The 14,793-nt window shown below is 38.1% G+C and overlaps 1 protein-coding gene across 1 annotated transcript; it reads right to left on the bottom strand.

Annotated features, from left to right (window-relative positions):
* Positions 1-665: 665 nt before the first annotated feature.
* On the bottom strand, positions 666-14,788 carry LOC134656553 (uncharacterized). Its single transcript, XM_063512112.1, has 6 exons — positions 13,980-14,788; positions 13,411-13,451; positions 12,916-12,981; positions 3,259-4,093; positions 1,530-1,655; positions 666-804 (listed from the first exon to the last, which is right to left on the bottom strand). Exons 1-6 carry the CDS (start codon positions 14,786-14,788, stop codon positions 666-668), a joined length of 2,016 nt encoding a protein of 671 aa, XP_063368182.1.
* Positions 14,789-14,793: the final 5 nt, after the last annotated feature.

Below are 14,793 nucleotides of genomic sequence, written 5' to 3'. Positions count from 1 at the left end.
CATGCACGCCGCACGCCCCGCCCCGCTGCACGCCCAACTCGAGCGTCCACTCAGGCCTTACACTATAACAAACGGAGTTTCCTACGGAAACTACGTGTTCGATTGTAATGAAACTTTGCATACATGACAATATATGACATGAGGTACCTTTACCTACCTAGTCCTGCGGTTGTAGCATGATTGCAATTTTATCACCTGTCACGTTCTAACCTAACAAGTATGTAAGTGCGAAAGTGACAGACATAGTGACGCGCTACCTCCTCTGTAATTAGTTTAGCTCCAGTTTATAAAACAAACGAAATAGAGCAAAAACAAGTTTTGTATGAAAAACTTAAATTCGCTGTTTCTTTTAACTATGGTATCAGAAGTTACATGAACTAATAACACGGCTAGATATAATTTAAGTCTTATAGGTATAAAGTTTTGGTCAAATTTAACAAAAAAAAAGTTTGAGCTCACGTAATTTCTTATTACATCTTGGCGGGTCTTTTTGGACTCGTTTGTGTGATTAAATATGTGAAAAAAAACATATATTGCACGATATTTATTTTATTCTAATGGCTCTACTTTCTTTTATCTTTTTAATAAAAAAATGTTTGATGGTCAAAATATTTTTCCAACTCTTATGTTATCTTATTCTGGATATCACTGTTTCTGAGAGGCTCTTAACTCTTGACCATCCACCATTCTCTAAAATTTTCATAAACAGTCGTTTTCGGTGCCGCTGGGTCGTTGAGCAGTTTACAAATGTTGCATACGTCTTCTCCCCGAGCTGTTTCTTTGAATGTGTAATGGTTGCGCCATCTGGAAAATACAGCACATTAGTGCGAGCGAGATGAAAAAGTAAGTTCCGCAGACGTTAGCGAATATGTAAGTGTCAACTCGTGGTATAGTACACGTTGCTCATAACAAATCATTTGGACGCTCGACAGAACTCTGCACGCCCCGCCGAACGCGCCGCTGGCAAACGGACGGACCGGCACAATAGACTCGATCACAGTCTATCCTCGTAAGTCCCCGTGTACTTGTACAAGTACAAATTAAATTCGAATTTTGACTCCAGTTTGACTCATATAGAAATAAAAAAAAGTTCCAAATTCAAAAGCGCCAAATTTGCCCTGGGTCTTACGAGGCTATAAAACAATACAGTCATTCGACGAAGCCGTCTAAAGTCTATTTTTTTATTCGGTAGACTGAAATGACAGTTAATAGTATGAAATGACATTTCATGTTCATACTATTAACTGTCATTTCAGTCTACGGAATAAAAAAATAGACTTTAGCTAGACAGACTTGCGGGGTGCGAGGGGCGAGGGGTGGGTGGCGCGCACCCGAGCTGCATGCATCGCCATTGTTCGCTCGGTACTACTTACAGGGCTAGCATATTTGAAATGTTCTTTCTCCATTGGGTAGTTGTGTAAAAGATGGTATAAGTCTGTGACCCTACTGCGTTCTTGTGCGGTGTCGGCATTTACGCAAAAATCTAAGGCGTCGGTCCACCGTTATTTTTACACTGACAAAAGGATTACCTAAAGAAGTCAAAGTACAGGCGGCCGTTGCCTGTCTTGTGGTCATCAATGATGGCGGCCATCCGCTCCGCCAGACGTTTGGCGCCCAACTCGCGCGCATCCAAGTAGCTGCCCGGAGGCAGGAACCTGCGACATCAGCATTCCATCATAGGCTATTTGACTACTAGTTAAATCAGTTTATTTTTTCGAACTGTCAAAACGATTTTGCTACTATGGAATTTATATGAAACACTAGCATGTTACGTCACAATCAAATCCACTACTCTTTATAGTTTAATACGGGTTTTAAAATACAAATTGTGTCTAAAAATAACTGCTCTACGTTTCTCAATTAATCTTCTGGTGTTTTATTTCATGCATGGTGTAAAATATTTCTTTAAACACAGTCAAATACCGTATTATAGTAAAACCTCTCCCATTCCTTGATCCTTGATCGAAGGGAATGATGTATATCCCCTCGTACTTCAAAAAATGCCTTGAAATGGACAGCGGCGGAAGTGGGGGCCGCCATTTTTATTATTGAAAATTTGCCGCCTCGAGGCTGATTTGAAATATTGCTTTGCCGCCCGAGGGGGTATAACACTATACCCCTCGTACCATACAATTAAATCCATTCTAACCTGTGAAGATTCCCAAAATTGAGGGCTTAAATGCCGTACCTATTTCCTGATTAAGCCCAAAATGTTATATTCATGCAAGCTGATATTTTCACGTCAAGACTTTTGTGTTAAATCTGCAACCAGCCTTCATATTTTTACCTGAAATCTCTTTTATAGTTGTTTACAACCAATATTTTCATACAAACAAGAATGCACCGACACCGCGTCTGTGATTTCATTAATAACATAAATTTCAATTCATAATACCTACACCTCGTGTTTACACACAACACGTGCACATTTACAACTCAATGGCTGAACAACGGTCAAACAAACATAGAGCGTGCGTGCGAAAACGTCGCGTGATGAAATTGGTTCTGTATCCCCTACCCTCGGCCTCGCCTAACTATTTGATAATAAAAAGCGGCCAAGTGCGAGTCGGACTCGCCCATGAAGGGTTCCGTATTTAGGCGATTTATGACGTATAAAAAAAAACTACTTACTAGATCTCGTTCAAACCAATTTTCGGTGGAAGTTTACATGGTAATGTACATCATATATTTTTTTTAGTTTTATCATTCTCTTATTTTAGAAGTTACAGGGGGGGGGGGGGACACATTTTACCAATTTGGAAGTGTCTCTCGCGCAAACTATTCAGTTTAGAAAAAAATGATATTAGAAACCTCAATATCATTTTTGAAGACCTACCCATAGATACCCCACACGTATGGGTTTGATGAAAAAAAAATTTTTGAGTTTCAGTTCGAAGTATGGGGAACCCCAAAAATTTATTGTTTTTTTTCTATTTTTGTGTGAAAATCTTAATGCGGTTCACAGAATACATCTACTTACCAAGTTTCAACAGTATAGTTCTTATAGTTTCGGAGAAAAGTGGCTGTGACATACGGACGGACAGACAGACGGACAGACAGACAGACATGACGAATCTATAAGGGTTCCGTTTTTTGCCATTTGGCTACGGAACCCTAAAAAGAAGAAAAAAACTATAATCATCCCTTTTTTTGGGTGCTGCCACTAACGTACGACAAAGCCGGTATGATACCTATGTTTGAAATGAGACAGTCCCTGGCCAAACCAGGAATACATTGGGATAGTAAACTAGCTCTTACCTGGAATAATTAGCTCCTCCGAACACAATAGGCACAGTGTAGTGGTTCAGAGCCGTCAGCACCTTTTCTGTCACATAGTCTTCAGACAGCGAATTCTCAAACGCCAAGTAGAAGTAGTATTTCTTTTCCAACACTTTGTCACACTCTGGATTTCCCCGCGAACACACGCCGTGGCGCCCATGGCCACACGCCCCGTAAACGTGTAATAAAAGTCCGCGTCGGTGTAGCATTTTTTCCAAAGCTTTAGCAAATGCTTCCCTTTTACTAAGTGTGTTACAATCAGACGCGAACCAAGCTGCTGCTATGCTCTTCGAAGACAAACGAGTCTTGGTCTGGTCGTCTATAGCATCCATCTCTTGCCAATGCATTTCTTTTCTAGGCCCAACAACTTGCCCGGCCAAGTTGTAAACTGTGAAGTAGCCCCAACGCAAATCAGAATCCAACTTATACGTCCAGGTCCAATTAAAGAAGCCGTTGAGGTGAGTGTCGTGAACGGGAAAATTCTGAGGCGACTCCATGTTGGCATAAACGTATTTCTGCTTAAGCGACCTATATCGTGGCCAATGGTGTGCTTTAGGCAGTTGCCGTCCGTTGAACACGATTACATCGAAATTAACCGCGCCTTCCAGATCGCTGAGATTATACGACACGTAGCAATTCGTGTATTCACAATCGTTCGATGTAAACGCGTCGAATGCGTGACTTAAAAAACTCAAAGGAGCAAGACTTGGGTCAGACCACAGTAGAATATATCTGATTATGTTTTCCTCTTCCTGTCTTGGTATTGTTGGTAAATAACGGTAGGCGCACAGAAGCAACGCGGTTGTGAAAAATGCTGAATACAAATAAGCAACCATTTTGAATATTATGATTCTAATGATATCCAGTAGGGTCTATCAGGTGTTCGGTTGGCAACAAATTATCCACAAGCATTAATAACTAAATAAAGTATTTAAAATTGATAAGATTGAAATCGGTTGTTAATCCGCTGGTGCTCAATTCGTTATCTGACCGCGACTGCATCAACAAGATAGTATTCGCGATAGGAATGCGTTCGCGTCCGACATATGAGGAGAAGCATCATGTGCGTTTGTTATGAATTGTTTGCTTATTCTCGTGAGTCACACACATGCGTCACACGGAGTACCTAGCTGGTTTGACCTAGGCCTCGGTCATGTACAGAAGTGTTCGTTAGATTTTAACAAACCTTGGTTGTGCTGTATATATATAGTCCAGAAAAAGCTTTTTTGAAAAAAATACAAAATATGGTTAATAATTCGTTCAGGCTCCTTATCACGGTCAAGAGGTTATTAATATATTATTATAATTTTAGCGCATTAATTTAGTTAAGGCACGTCTGCAGCAAACATTAAAAGAACATAATTGGGTATAACTTATCAAGAGTTTAACCTTTAGTATATGTGCCTGTGTGGTGCTCAAAAATCGAGAGTGCAAACCTCGGGTAGTGCTGTAGCGCAAATCCTTCTCGAAAACACTGAAAAGGCATACCAAACAATGAAATTATCGCAATCGCAACCTATACTTAGGCGAGGGGAGCGGGGCGTGAACCACGGGACCAAAACGTCGTAAGCGCCGCGAAATTCATGGCGCTTACACGTTTAGGTCGCGACTGTCGCGAGATTCACGCTTCGCTTCCTTAGCTTGTTGTCGGCCGGCAACTAAAGGCGCAAAATACTGATGCCGTTCTTTGCGTAGTTATAAATTATAACCTTTAAACCATAGGAATAAAAAACACGAAAACATGTCTAATTTTCATTTATTTTCAGTTCTACATCGTTACCCTGCATACCATAGCAGAATAATTTTAGTATAAAAAAATAGCTAGTGATAGGTGTAATACCCGAGACACCTAACGAGGTTTTTTTTAAACAAAACAATATTTTCAGAGTAATTGACATACAAGTTAAAACCCCACAGAATGGCCATGTCTTCCATCGTAAGTTTCGCGCGGAGCGCCATATCTTTTGTTCCCTTTTAATTTCCTGGCTTTACGCCCTCTCTTAAGTATTAGTATCCACGTATTTGGTTTGGGTAGGTATACTTGGTGGTACAAAAGACATTATCAGAGAGATTGGCAATGATACGTAATTCTGTATTCTTATGGTCACATAATTACCCTCGTTTTGTATTTTTTCCGTAACTTGCCAATGAAGAATTCAGTTGCAGTACAAGATAGAGTCAATCCGGGTAATTCCTCGCATACCCATCGTGAACGGGATCGAGAAAGTTGTATATTCTCGACAACTCTCTCCATTCGTCTGTAGATTTCAATCCTTCTCTTACAACGTCATACAATGTCATCTCCTGATTCTCTGCCAGCAGATCACGGACATGGGACCTTTTAAAACCGCTTGTGCCAATTTTAATTGCATAATGAGAATTAATAGAGCCAGCTCTTGGCAATTTCTCGTAAACAACTCCATTAGACAGTCTCTTCATAACTGGATGGTCCTCAGACGGGTTTGTATTATGTACAACTTCTATTTTAGGAAAGATATTTGTTCCTTGATATGTCTCGGCAATTTCCTTTAGTTCAAAGTTGAGCTTGCTTATTTGGTCTGTGCTGAAGTAAGTCGGGGATATTTGTACATTCTCTAATTTACGTGAACTAACGAATTCTTCTTCCAAGCCTTCAAGATAATATTGAAGTTGATTGACAAAAATGTTTCCTTTTTTCTCGAAGTGCGATTTACTCTCTTTCTCACTAATATTTGATAAGAAGATGTCACTATTTTGCTTGAAAAAACTGTCTAATATGACATTTTTAAATTGGTATTTATTACTTATCCTAAGTTGCCGTTCCAATCTTTGTATAATTGCCTGCTGTTGATCTATTTTTTCTTCCATAAAGTTAAACTTTTCGTTCAGGACTTTGTCTTGGTCATTTATGTTATAGTTGTAAGTATAGCATACATTTAATACACATAGACATATATTTAATGTCCAAAGTATATTCAAAGTTGTATTCAAGTTTTTACGTACGGTGAGATCTAAAGTCTTAACTGAATGCCTTAGCTCAAATAATTCAAGTATAATTTCTTGCAATAATTCGGCTGGCGTATTCTCCGGTATCATATTATATTCATCACCGGTATTTTCAACCATTTTTGGGTGGCAGCACTCTCTAGCGTCGAATAGTTGAACTAAATGTCCAACAATTTTCTTGTTTCACGTCCGCTGTCTCCTGTTGCGGTAAACGTTTCCTAGATGGCGTTATTATCACAATTTTTTAAAGAGGCTATCAGGGAGACGATTATCATAGAGAAATATTGGCAAGGTGCGAAGTCGGTGGAGGGGGAAGTGGCGCTGATCGTCACAAACACAGGTAATCTTATGGAATGTCCGCCATTAGTACTAGCGGCAGCCGCTTGAACTAATTTTAGTCCATAAGATTTAACGTAGAAAGTCCGCCAAAATGAGGGCAGCACCAGTCGTGCACCTAGCGAATAAGTAAAGAAAGAGTGGTAACCCCATACATCAGCATATCAGTTTAGTTACCAAAACGTTATTTCGTAGCCGACATCTAACTTCAATACCGCTACTTGACACCAGATGTCACAAGTTTCGCTACTGACGAAAAATTTACTACTAAAACAATTTAAAACTAATATTATAAGCAGAAGGATTTTAAAATAGAGTTCCGGTGCATCCGGTTATAATATTAGCTGAAAATCGTTGAGCAGAAGCTAGTTGACAATAGATGTCGCGCCAAAGTAAAACTCTAATGATCAACAATTTTCAGCTAATATTATAACTGGACGCACCGGAACTCTATTTTCAACTCCTGCTTATAATTATTAGTTTTAAATTGTTTTAGTACTTAGTACATTTTTCGTCAATAGCGAAACTTGTGACATCTGGTGTCAAGTAGCGGTATTGATAGTTCCACTACTTGACGCTAGATGCCGACTACGAAATATAATAACTCGCGTTTTGGTAAGAAAACTTAAAAAAATTAAACTTAAAAGTTACCACTCTTTCTTTACTTATGCTATTAATCGTTAATATTTTATGGCCAAAACTTTTTTAGCTATGTGTTATTCAATAATGTTTTGCTCAGATTCAATTTATCGATGTACGATGACTTTGAACTCTGGGCTATAACCGCGAAAATCGAAGTTCGCAAATTGCGGGCATTCTCTGTCACTCTAATTACGCCTTCGTTGGATTAAAAGAGAAAGATCCCCGCTATTTGTGAAAAACGGTTTTCGCGGAGCCCCTCTGTAGCACTTCACTGTTCCAAATTCTTGTTAGAGTCTGTTCGGAAAGAGAAGAGTCCCAGAGAGTATTGGGCCCCATACATTCCACGACTCTTCTCTTTCCACACAGTGCACATATTATAAAAATGCAGCTGTACACGTATTTAAACCTTAAACTGCAAATAACATATAAATAAACCGATGTAAAGATAATCAAGTTATTAAATAGATAATGGCTCTATTCTCTTTGATAATGGAGATAAATGTCTCGTACAGTCAGCAGCAGAAGTTGCTATGCGGGCGAAGTGTTCACGATTAACTTGACACGCTCTTATACCTTAACAATAAAGTCGCGTCAAGATCATTTTGAACACGTCGCCCGCTTAGCAACTTCTGCTGCTGACTGTACAGTCGTACAATACAATATTTAAGTTTTCCATAGAACCGGCAATGAGCATATCGGACCATGCTCGGTGTAACTGTTCGACATCCTAGCCTATATAGGGTTTACCGCGAACCACTTTGTTAGGTTAGACCATAGAGAAATATAAGGAAAGAAAGAGTGGTAACTCCATACATCAGTTACCAAAACGCGAGTTATTTCGTAGTCGACATCTAACGTCATGTAGTGGAACTATCAATACCGCTACTTGACATGACACCAGATGTCACAAATTTCGCTATTGACGAAAAATGTACTACTAAAACAATTTAAAAATAATTATTATAAGCAGGAGTTGAAAATAGAGTTGCAGTGCATCCGGTTATAATATTAGCTGAAAATTGTTGATCATTACCTAGAGTTTTACTTTGCCGCGACATCTATTGTCAACTAGCAGAACTATTAATGTCCGCTACTTGACGTTAGATGTCGACTACGAAATAACTCGTGTTTTGGTAAGAAAACTGATGTATGGTTTTACCACTCTTTCTTTACTTATATTTCTCTATGGTTAGACCAAGAAAAGTCTGCAACGATTTTGATAGCATAATACGCAGTGCAAGTGTTATTTATACTTGCGTCGTAATTTCATAGAAGTTTTGACGTTTAAAAAAAAACCTTTGGCAGTGGCCGTATAGCCCCCTCCAAACTATGTGCGTGAATTTCGGCTTCACGCCGCTATTCGCGCACTAGTGTGGAGGGGGCTTATGAAAAACATTCAATAAGGCCTCCTACTAACGAGCGCCTTAAAAAGCGCTTGAATCCGTCCACACGCTAAATTTGATTTAACGACCAACGCTTAAAGTCGAAAATCCAACAACGCTTGATAAAAAGCGCCACCGCCATCGTGTGAATAAAAACACATGTATCCATTTGTGTCATTCAAGCGCTTTTTTAACGTACGTTGAAAAAGCGCTCGTGCGAACGGGGCCTTATGTAACGGGTTCCCGGCGTTTCCCCTTAATGTGGACCCGGCATTACAGTTTACAACTTATCGTCGCTATGAATTGAAGTACCAAGGCACGAATTACCTAAATTTTATTATTATGTATTATTAGTACTTCATCTGATAGAGTCTGGCTAATGAAAGTTGAGCCTGAGATAACGCGGAAATTTCAATAAAAACCGCACCTTGCAATAAAATTACTATGAAATTAAATGACAGCTTGAAACTGACAGCTTATTTGATAGGAAAAAAAGTTGCCATATAAAAAGTTTTATTTTATTTATTTATTATATTTTAGAAACATACAGTCGTTTACAAACAGTACTTATATAGTCCGTCAACCAAATCTTGTCAGTAGCAATGTAAAGCAAACTAAAGTAGGGCAACACTCAAAGAGCAGTATTGCGCTAAGAAAAGCAACAATGTACATCGAACCAACAGTTTTTTTTTTCCGCTGAGCGCGCCCTGCGTGCGTACGTCAATTCAAATTGTCACTCGCGGTTTATTAAAAAAAATTGAAACATGGACGGACAATTTAAAAGCGATGTTAAAACAATGTTAATCAAAATGATGAACAAATTTGAAGATATCAAAAACAACTCCCTATAGAAGTGCTTATATTCTCTTTGTTCCCTATCTATGTCTTCTAAGTTTACTAAAATAAAATCATATCAAAATGCAGATAATTAGATAGTGCATATATTTGTTATTTACAATATAATATGCCACTTGTTAATGTAAATTAGTGTACTGTTCTGGATGAATATGACATACCTGTGTATTTTTTTTGATTGGTATATATTGTACAATATACATATTAAAAATAAAACAACTGATATTTGGGTATTTATTTAATTTAAAGGTAAATAAGATAAGGGTCACTTTTCGACTTGGTTGCGTTTTACACGTACATAAACCGCCATAGGTAAGTATTGTCTGAAAAGATACTACCTACTACGAACGCCTTATATTGGGCAAGATTTAATCCTGCAACAAACATGTATGGATTAGGTAGATATTGCGAAAGAACGGCGATATAATCAAGGCTCTTAATACTGTTTAAAAGGTTTACCTTTGTAAATAGTCACAACTGATTGCTGAAAATATTAGACATGTGGGCCTATGGACGGTTTCCAGGACACAATTTATGGTCTTGTTGGATAGATTTAGGCATAGGTACGTTTTAATTTTATTTATGCCTTTTAACCCTAAAACAAAAAACTGAACATAATCTTAAAAGTTCGAAAGAGTTCTTCCAATATTCCAATACTTGTCATAACCTCAATTTTTAGTAATGTTTACCATCAACGAGCATGATTGTACATTGTAGGCCCCTTAGCTTTGCTTATTCTTATTTAATGTATTGGTATTTAATGGTGACAGCAGAAATATCTCTTGAAACAGAAACGATTCAGAATGAAAACCAAATGAAAACAAATAAGGTGACGGCTGTCATTCACGATCCACATTCCACAGATAAAACACAGATGACACGCGTTTTGGAATTATTTGAACACAGTGTTGCTAACCCGCGATTTTTCAAATTTGCCGCCTTTTACTACTGACAAGATTTGGTTGACGGACTTTATATACAATATTGCTTAAGTTTAGACCTAGAGTTTCATTTGTTACATAAAATCAACAGTCTGTTACAATTTTAAATGTTACCCAAAACTAAACATTTGAGAGCGTAAAGAAAGGAAAAGATATTACCTAAAGAAAAGCACGTTTTAAAGTATTCGTGGAACAAGTAAATATATCTATGTTAGAGAGCTTGTCATTTTCGTTAAATAGTTTGCAGGCACGTCTTATGAATATATTTTGTGCATAACACGTTCTACTGTTGGGAATCGAGAATAACCTTTTCTTCTGACAGTGGCGCTGACGTCTACGAGGAACCCTGAGCTGTATTTGGTGTAGTAGTGAGGGGACATCTAACATATTGCGCATAATTTTATAGAGTAAGACGGAATCTGCGATATCTCGACGGTTACTGAGTGTTTGAAGTTTATGGTGGATCAGTGATTCGCTATAGCTAACATGTGTGTGACCAGTTCTAAAATCGAGAGTTTTAAGGAACTTTCTTTGTATCCGTTCCACTCGTTCAATATGGATATTATGATAAGGTTTCCAAACTGTGCTAGCAAACTCGAGATGGCTGCGAACAAAGCTGTTAAAAAGGATTTTGTAGGTGGTACTATTTTTAAACGGTTTACCAACTCTTAGAATGAAGCCTAGTTGTTTGTACGCCTTTTTTATGACAGAATCTAAATGAGGTATGAACGACAGTTTAGAATCCATTAGAACTCCAAGATCACGGATTAGTGTTACTCTACGCAGGTAATTATTACATAATGTGAAGTTATATTGTGCATTATATTTTTTCCGTGTAAAGTTTATTACAGAACATTTATTTATATTTAAAAATAAGTCATTATCTTTACAGAATGTCTCAAAACTTATTAAATCATCCTGCAGCAAATAATAATCTTCAATCGTATTTATGACTTTATAAATTTTCGTGTCATCTGCGTAGAGCAAAACCTTTGAGTGTTTGATGTATTTATCTAAATCGTTAATAAATAGCGTGAAAAGCAACGGGCCTAAATGAGATCCCTGGGGTACACCGGAACTAATTGTTTTCCATTGAGAAGTGTAACCCGATAATACTACACATTGGCTTCGATTTTCAATGTAAGATTTAATCCAACGGAAAAGGTCTCCGTGTATCCCGAGGTGCCAAAGCTTGAGAAGAAGCTTGTTGTGACAAATTTTGTCAAAGGCCTTGGCAAAATCAGTGTACACAGCCTCTACACATGAGCCTCCATCCATTGCGACTAAAATATCATTAGCAAAAGTTAAGAGATTAGTGTCTACCGACCGACCTTTGAAAAAGCCATGTTGATTGGGGCTGATATGGTTTTTAACTACTTGAGAAAGCTGACTAGTGACTATTTTTTCGAAAATTTTGTTGAATTGACATAATTTTGATATAGGCCTAAATTGTTCAATATTGTTGCTAACTTGACCCTTGGGGATAGGCGTCACGAATGCTCTTTTCCAGATTTCGGGAACACAGCCAGATTTAATAGATTTTTGGAAAATAATAGTTAAAGGTATTGCGAGGTTTGCTGAGCATTTTTTTATGAAAATAGGATGAATGCCGTCAGGGCCTGCACCTTTGTTAGTATTAATTATGTTTAAAAGCCTATGGACAGATGCTCGATCAATGTTTATAGTACACATATCTACTAAGGGTTCGGCGGGTGGCAGTAAAGTATCGACAAACAAGCTGCTATGAGATTCCTCAAAAACGGAGTGAAAAAAGTCATTAAATAAATTACAGATTTCTGCACCATCTGAGGTAGTATGATCTTTATATCTCATCGTTTGTGGTAATTTATTTTTAGAATTAATAGACTTTATATAAGACCAAAAATAATTTGGACATGATTTTATTTTATATTCGGAATGAGAAATGTAATTTTTGTAGCATTGTGCTTCCATTTTTTCTGCTCGTTTACGTAATATCTTAAAAGATTCATAATCCAAAGGATTGCCGTATTTTTTCCAATTCTTATGAAACTTACGTTTTTCACGTAACAACTTTATTAATGGTCTAATGTGCCACACCGGAACGGACGCCGAAACGTTGATTCGACGCATAGGGATATAGTCACTAATCAGCTGTCTCAAAATATCGTAGAATTTTGTTACACAGCTTGTCAAATCGATATTTTCCATGATATAATACCAATTGATTTTAGATAATTCTAAATTAATTTTGTTATAATCACCATTCTTAAAATTATAAATACTATTAGGTTTCGGATTAAGAGAGGGTTCAAATTTTAAATATAAATCTATGGTTAACGCTTTGTGGTGATTATCTTCAGACGTGAGTGGTAGGTCGCAAGGAGAAACTGTACACTCTGTGCTACACAATATTAAATCGAGAATGCGATTATTAACATTATGAACTCCATTAAATTGTTTTAATTCAGTATACGATAAAAAATCGTGCAGCACTCGTGTTGTGTAACTGTTACCTGTAATTAAATGCATTCCCGGGGACGAGTGGGGCACCCACTCGGCTTCCGGTATATTAAAATCTCCTGTAAGCAAGAATAGATCATTTGGCCTATCGGTAATAATTTGATCTGCAGTTTCAAAAAAAGAAGTTAGCGAATCCCTGTGTCCAGGACCCTGGGGAATGTAAATACAGGCTATATTCAAAAAAGATTGGTTTTGAGGGTTACGAGCATTTCGTCCATGCAGGTCGAGTGGAATAGAAACCCAGACACATTCACAGTGGGCGCGCGGCGGCACGGGCCAGTCGCGGCGTACCGGTTGGCAACAAGCTCGGACGGCCACGGCCGCCCCGCCGCCACGAGTCGCTCCGCTATCCGCCACCGACCGATCACACCGAAATACATTAAAACTACTGTCAAAGAATTCCCCGTCATAAAAATCAGGAGTAAGCCAAGTTTCCGTCAAACAAATAAAATCATAATCTGACTGAGCTACTTTAGAGAAAAACTCACCAGCTTTTGTTCGCAAGCCCCTCACATTTTGGTAATAACCACTAAAGAGTGTATTAGCCATTATTATATTATATATTATATTTAAAATATAATGTTTTAGAAAAACAGGTTTCAATGCGCCAAGAAACAAAAAGAAATAATTGATTAATATAGAAGAAAAGATGTAAGTAAGGGAATATACCAAAAATAGATCAGTAATATATTTATATTTATAAGACGTGCATGCATGGTATTTGCTTAATAGAACACGGAAAAAACGTTGAAGTGCATAGGTAAACATGTTTTTAAGATAACAAGCGTAAATACCGACCAAATAATCGGGGACATCGTGATAACATTTCGTGAGTACACATGGTGTTAAGAAGGTAGCTAATGCAAATAAGTTCACCGAAATAATTATGACAACCTTATATAGGTACCACATTAAATGAAAGTACAATGGTCACTTTATTTTTTTTAGATCGGCTTCGTTACTAATGAGTAAAACTTTACTTTGGTCGGTTTTTCGAATGAAAATTTTACAATCACGAACCCAAAGGTGAGTATAGTTATGCTCTAATCTTAATTGCCTAGCCTGCTTCAAGAGTAATTTGTTAACGGAGGTCAGGTGGTCGCCGACGTACACAGCTGCAGCGGGCCCCGGCAAACCGATGTCAGCCGTTGTCAGGCCACGGCGCGCACGAACGGCAACTAGTAATTCATTTTTCTGGCATCGTTGTGTAAATCTAGCAATTATTGCCGGTGGTCTGCTGTTCTTTAGCGCTTCATCCTGGCTCGTTTGAAAGCGACGCACCCGGTGAATAACGTCGACGTCACTTTCACCCAGATGATACCCGACCTTGGCGCATATGTCTCGAAGGATAGTCATTAAATTTTCACCTTTGGAGTACGGTATGCCAGAGATCTCCAGGTTATTAAGCATTGAAAATTGTTTACTTGAATTGTTTTCAATGACTAGCCGATTGATAGTTTCCTGGGCTTCATGGAGATTTTTTGTAATAGATGTTACTGAGGCAACTTTCTTCTCGGCGGTAGTAATTCTAGTATTAAAATCAGACAAACTGGTTTCAACGCGTGATTGTGTCTCCTTCAAGCTCTCTGACAATGATTTAAATTCGCTTAGCTGCTCCCGAATTTCAGACCTTATATCCTCACGCATGCCGGCCAACTTTTGATCTTGCGTGTTAGTAAAATCATTTGTGAATTCTTTAAGGAGGGTTGTCATATCCTGTCTAAAGGCAGCAAGTTCCTGTTTGATGTCATAATCAAGATCCGGGTGTCTTCTCTTCCGTAAGGTGATGTGATGATTTTCTTGGTCTATATAGGTGGGAAGATCCGGCTGGGAGCCACTTTTAGGTGGTGTACGAGGAGTACCCATAATTT

Source organism: Cydia amplana, chromosome 18 (genome assembly GCF_948474715.1).
Source record: "Cydia amplana chromosome 18, ilCydAmpl1.1, whole genome shotgun sequence".
Taxonomy (NCBI): domain Eukaryota; kingdom Metazoa; phylum Arthropoda; class Insecta; order Lepidoptera; family Tortricidae; genus Cydia; species Cydia amplana.
Note: the sequence above shows the minus strand (reverse complement) of the source record. Positions and strands in the feature narration are given on the sequence as shown.

Bases quoted from the DNA above. Each gene is read 5' to 3' on its own strand.
- LOC134656553 (XM_063512112.1), bottom strand. From the start codon at position 14,788: ATGGGTACTCCTCGTACACCACCTAAAAGTGGCTCCCAGCCGGATCTT. The intron at 4,094-12,915 runs GTAACAGTTACA...ATTTGTATTCAG, and splicing joins GGGAATGCATTTAATTACAG to CATTTTTCACAACCGCGTTG. The intron at 1,656-3,258 runs GTAAGAGCTAGT...CTGATGTCGCAG, and splicing joins GGAGGAGCTAATTATTCCAG to GTTCCTGCCTCCGGGCAGCT.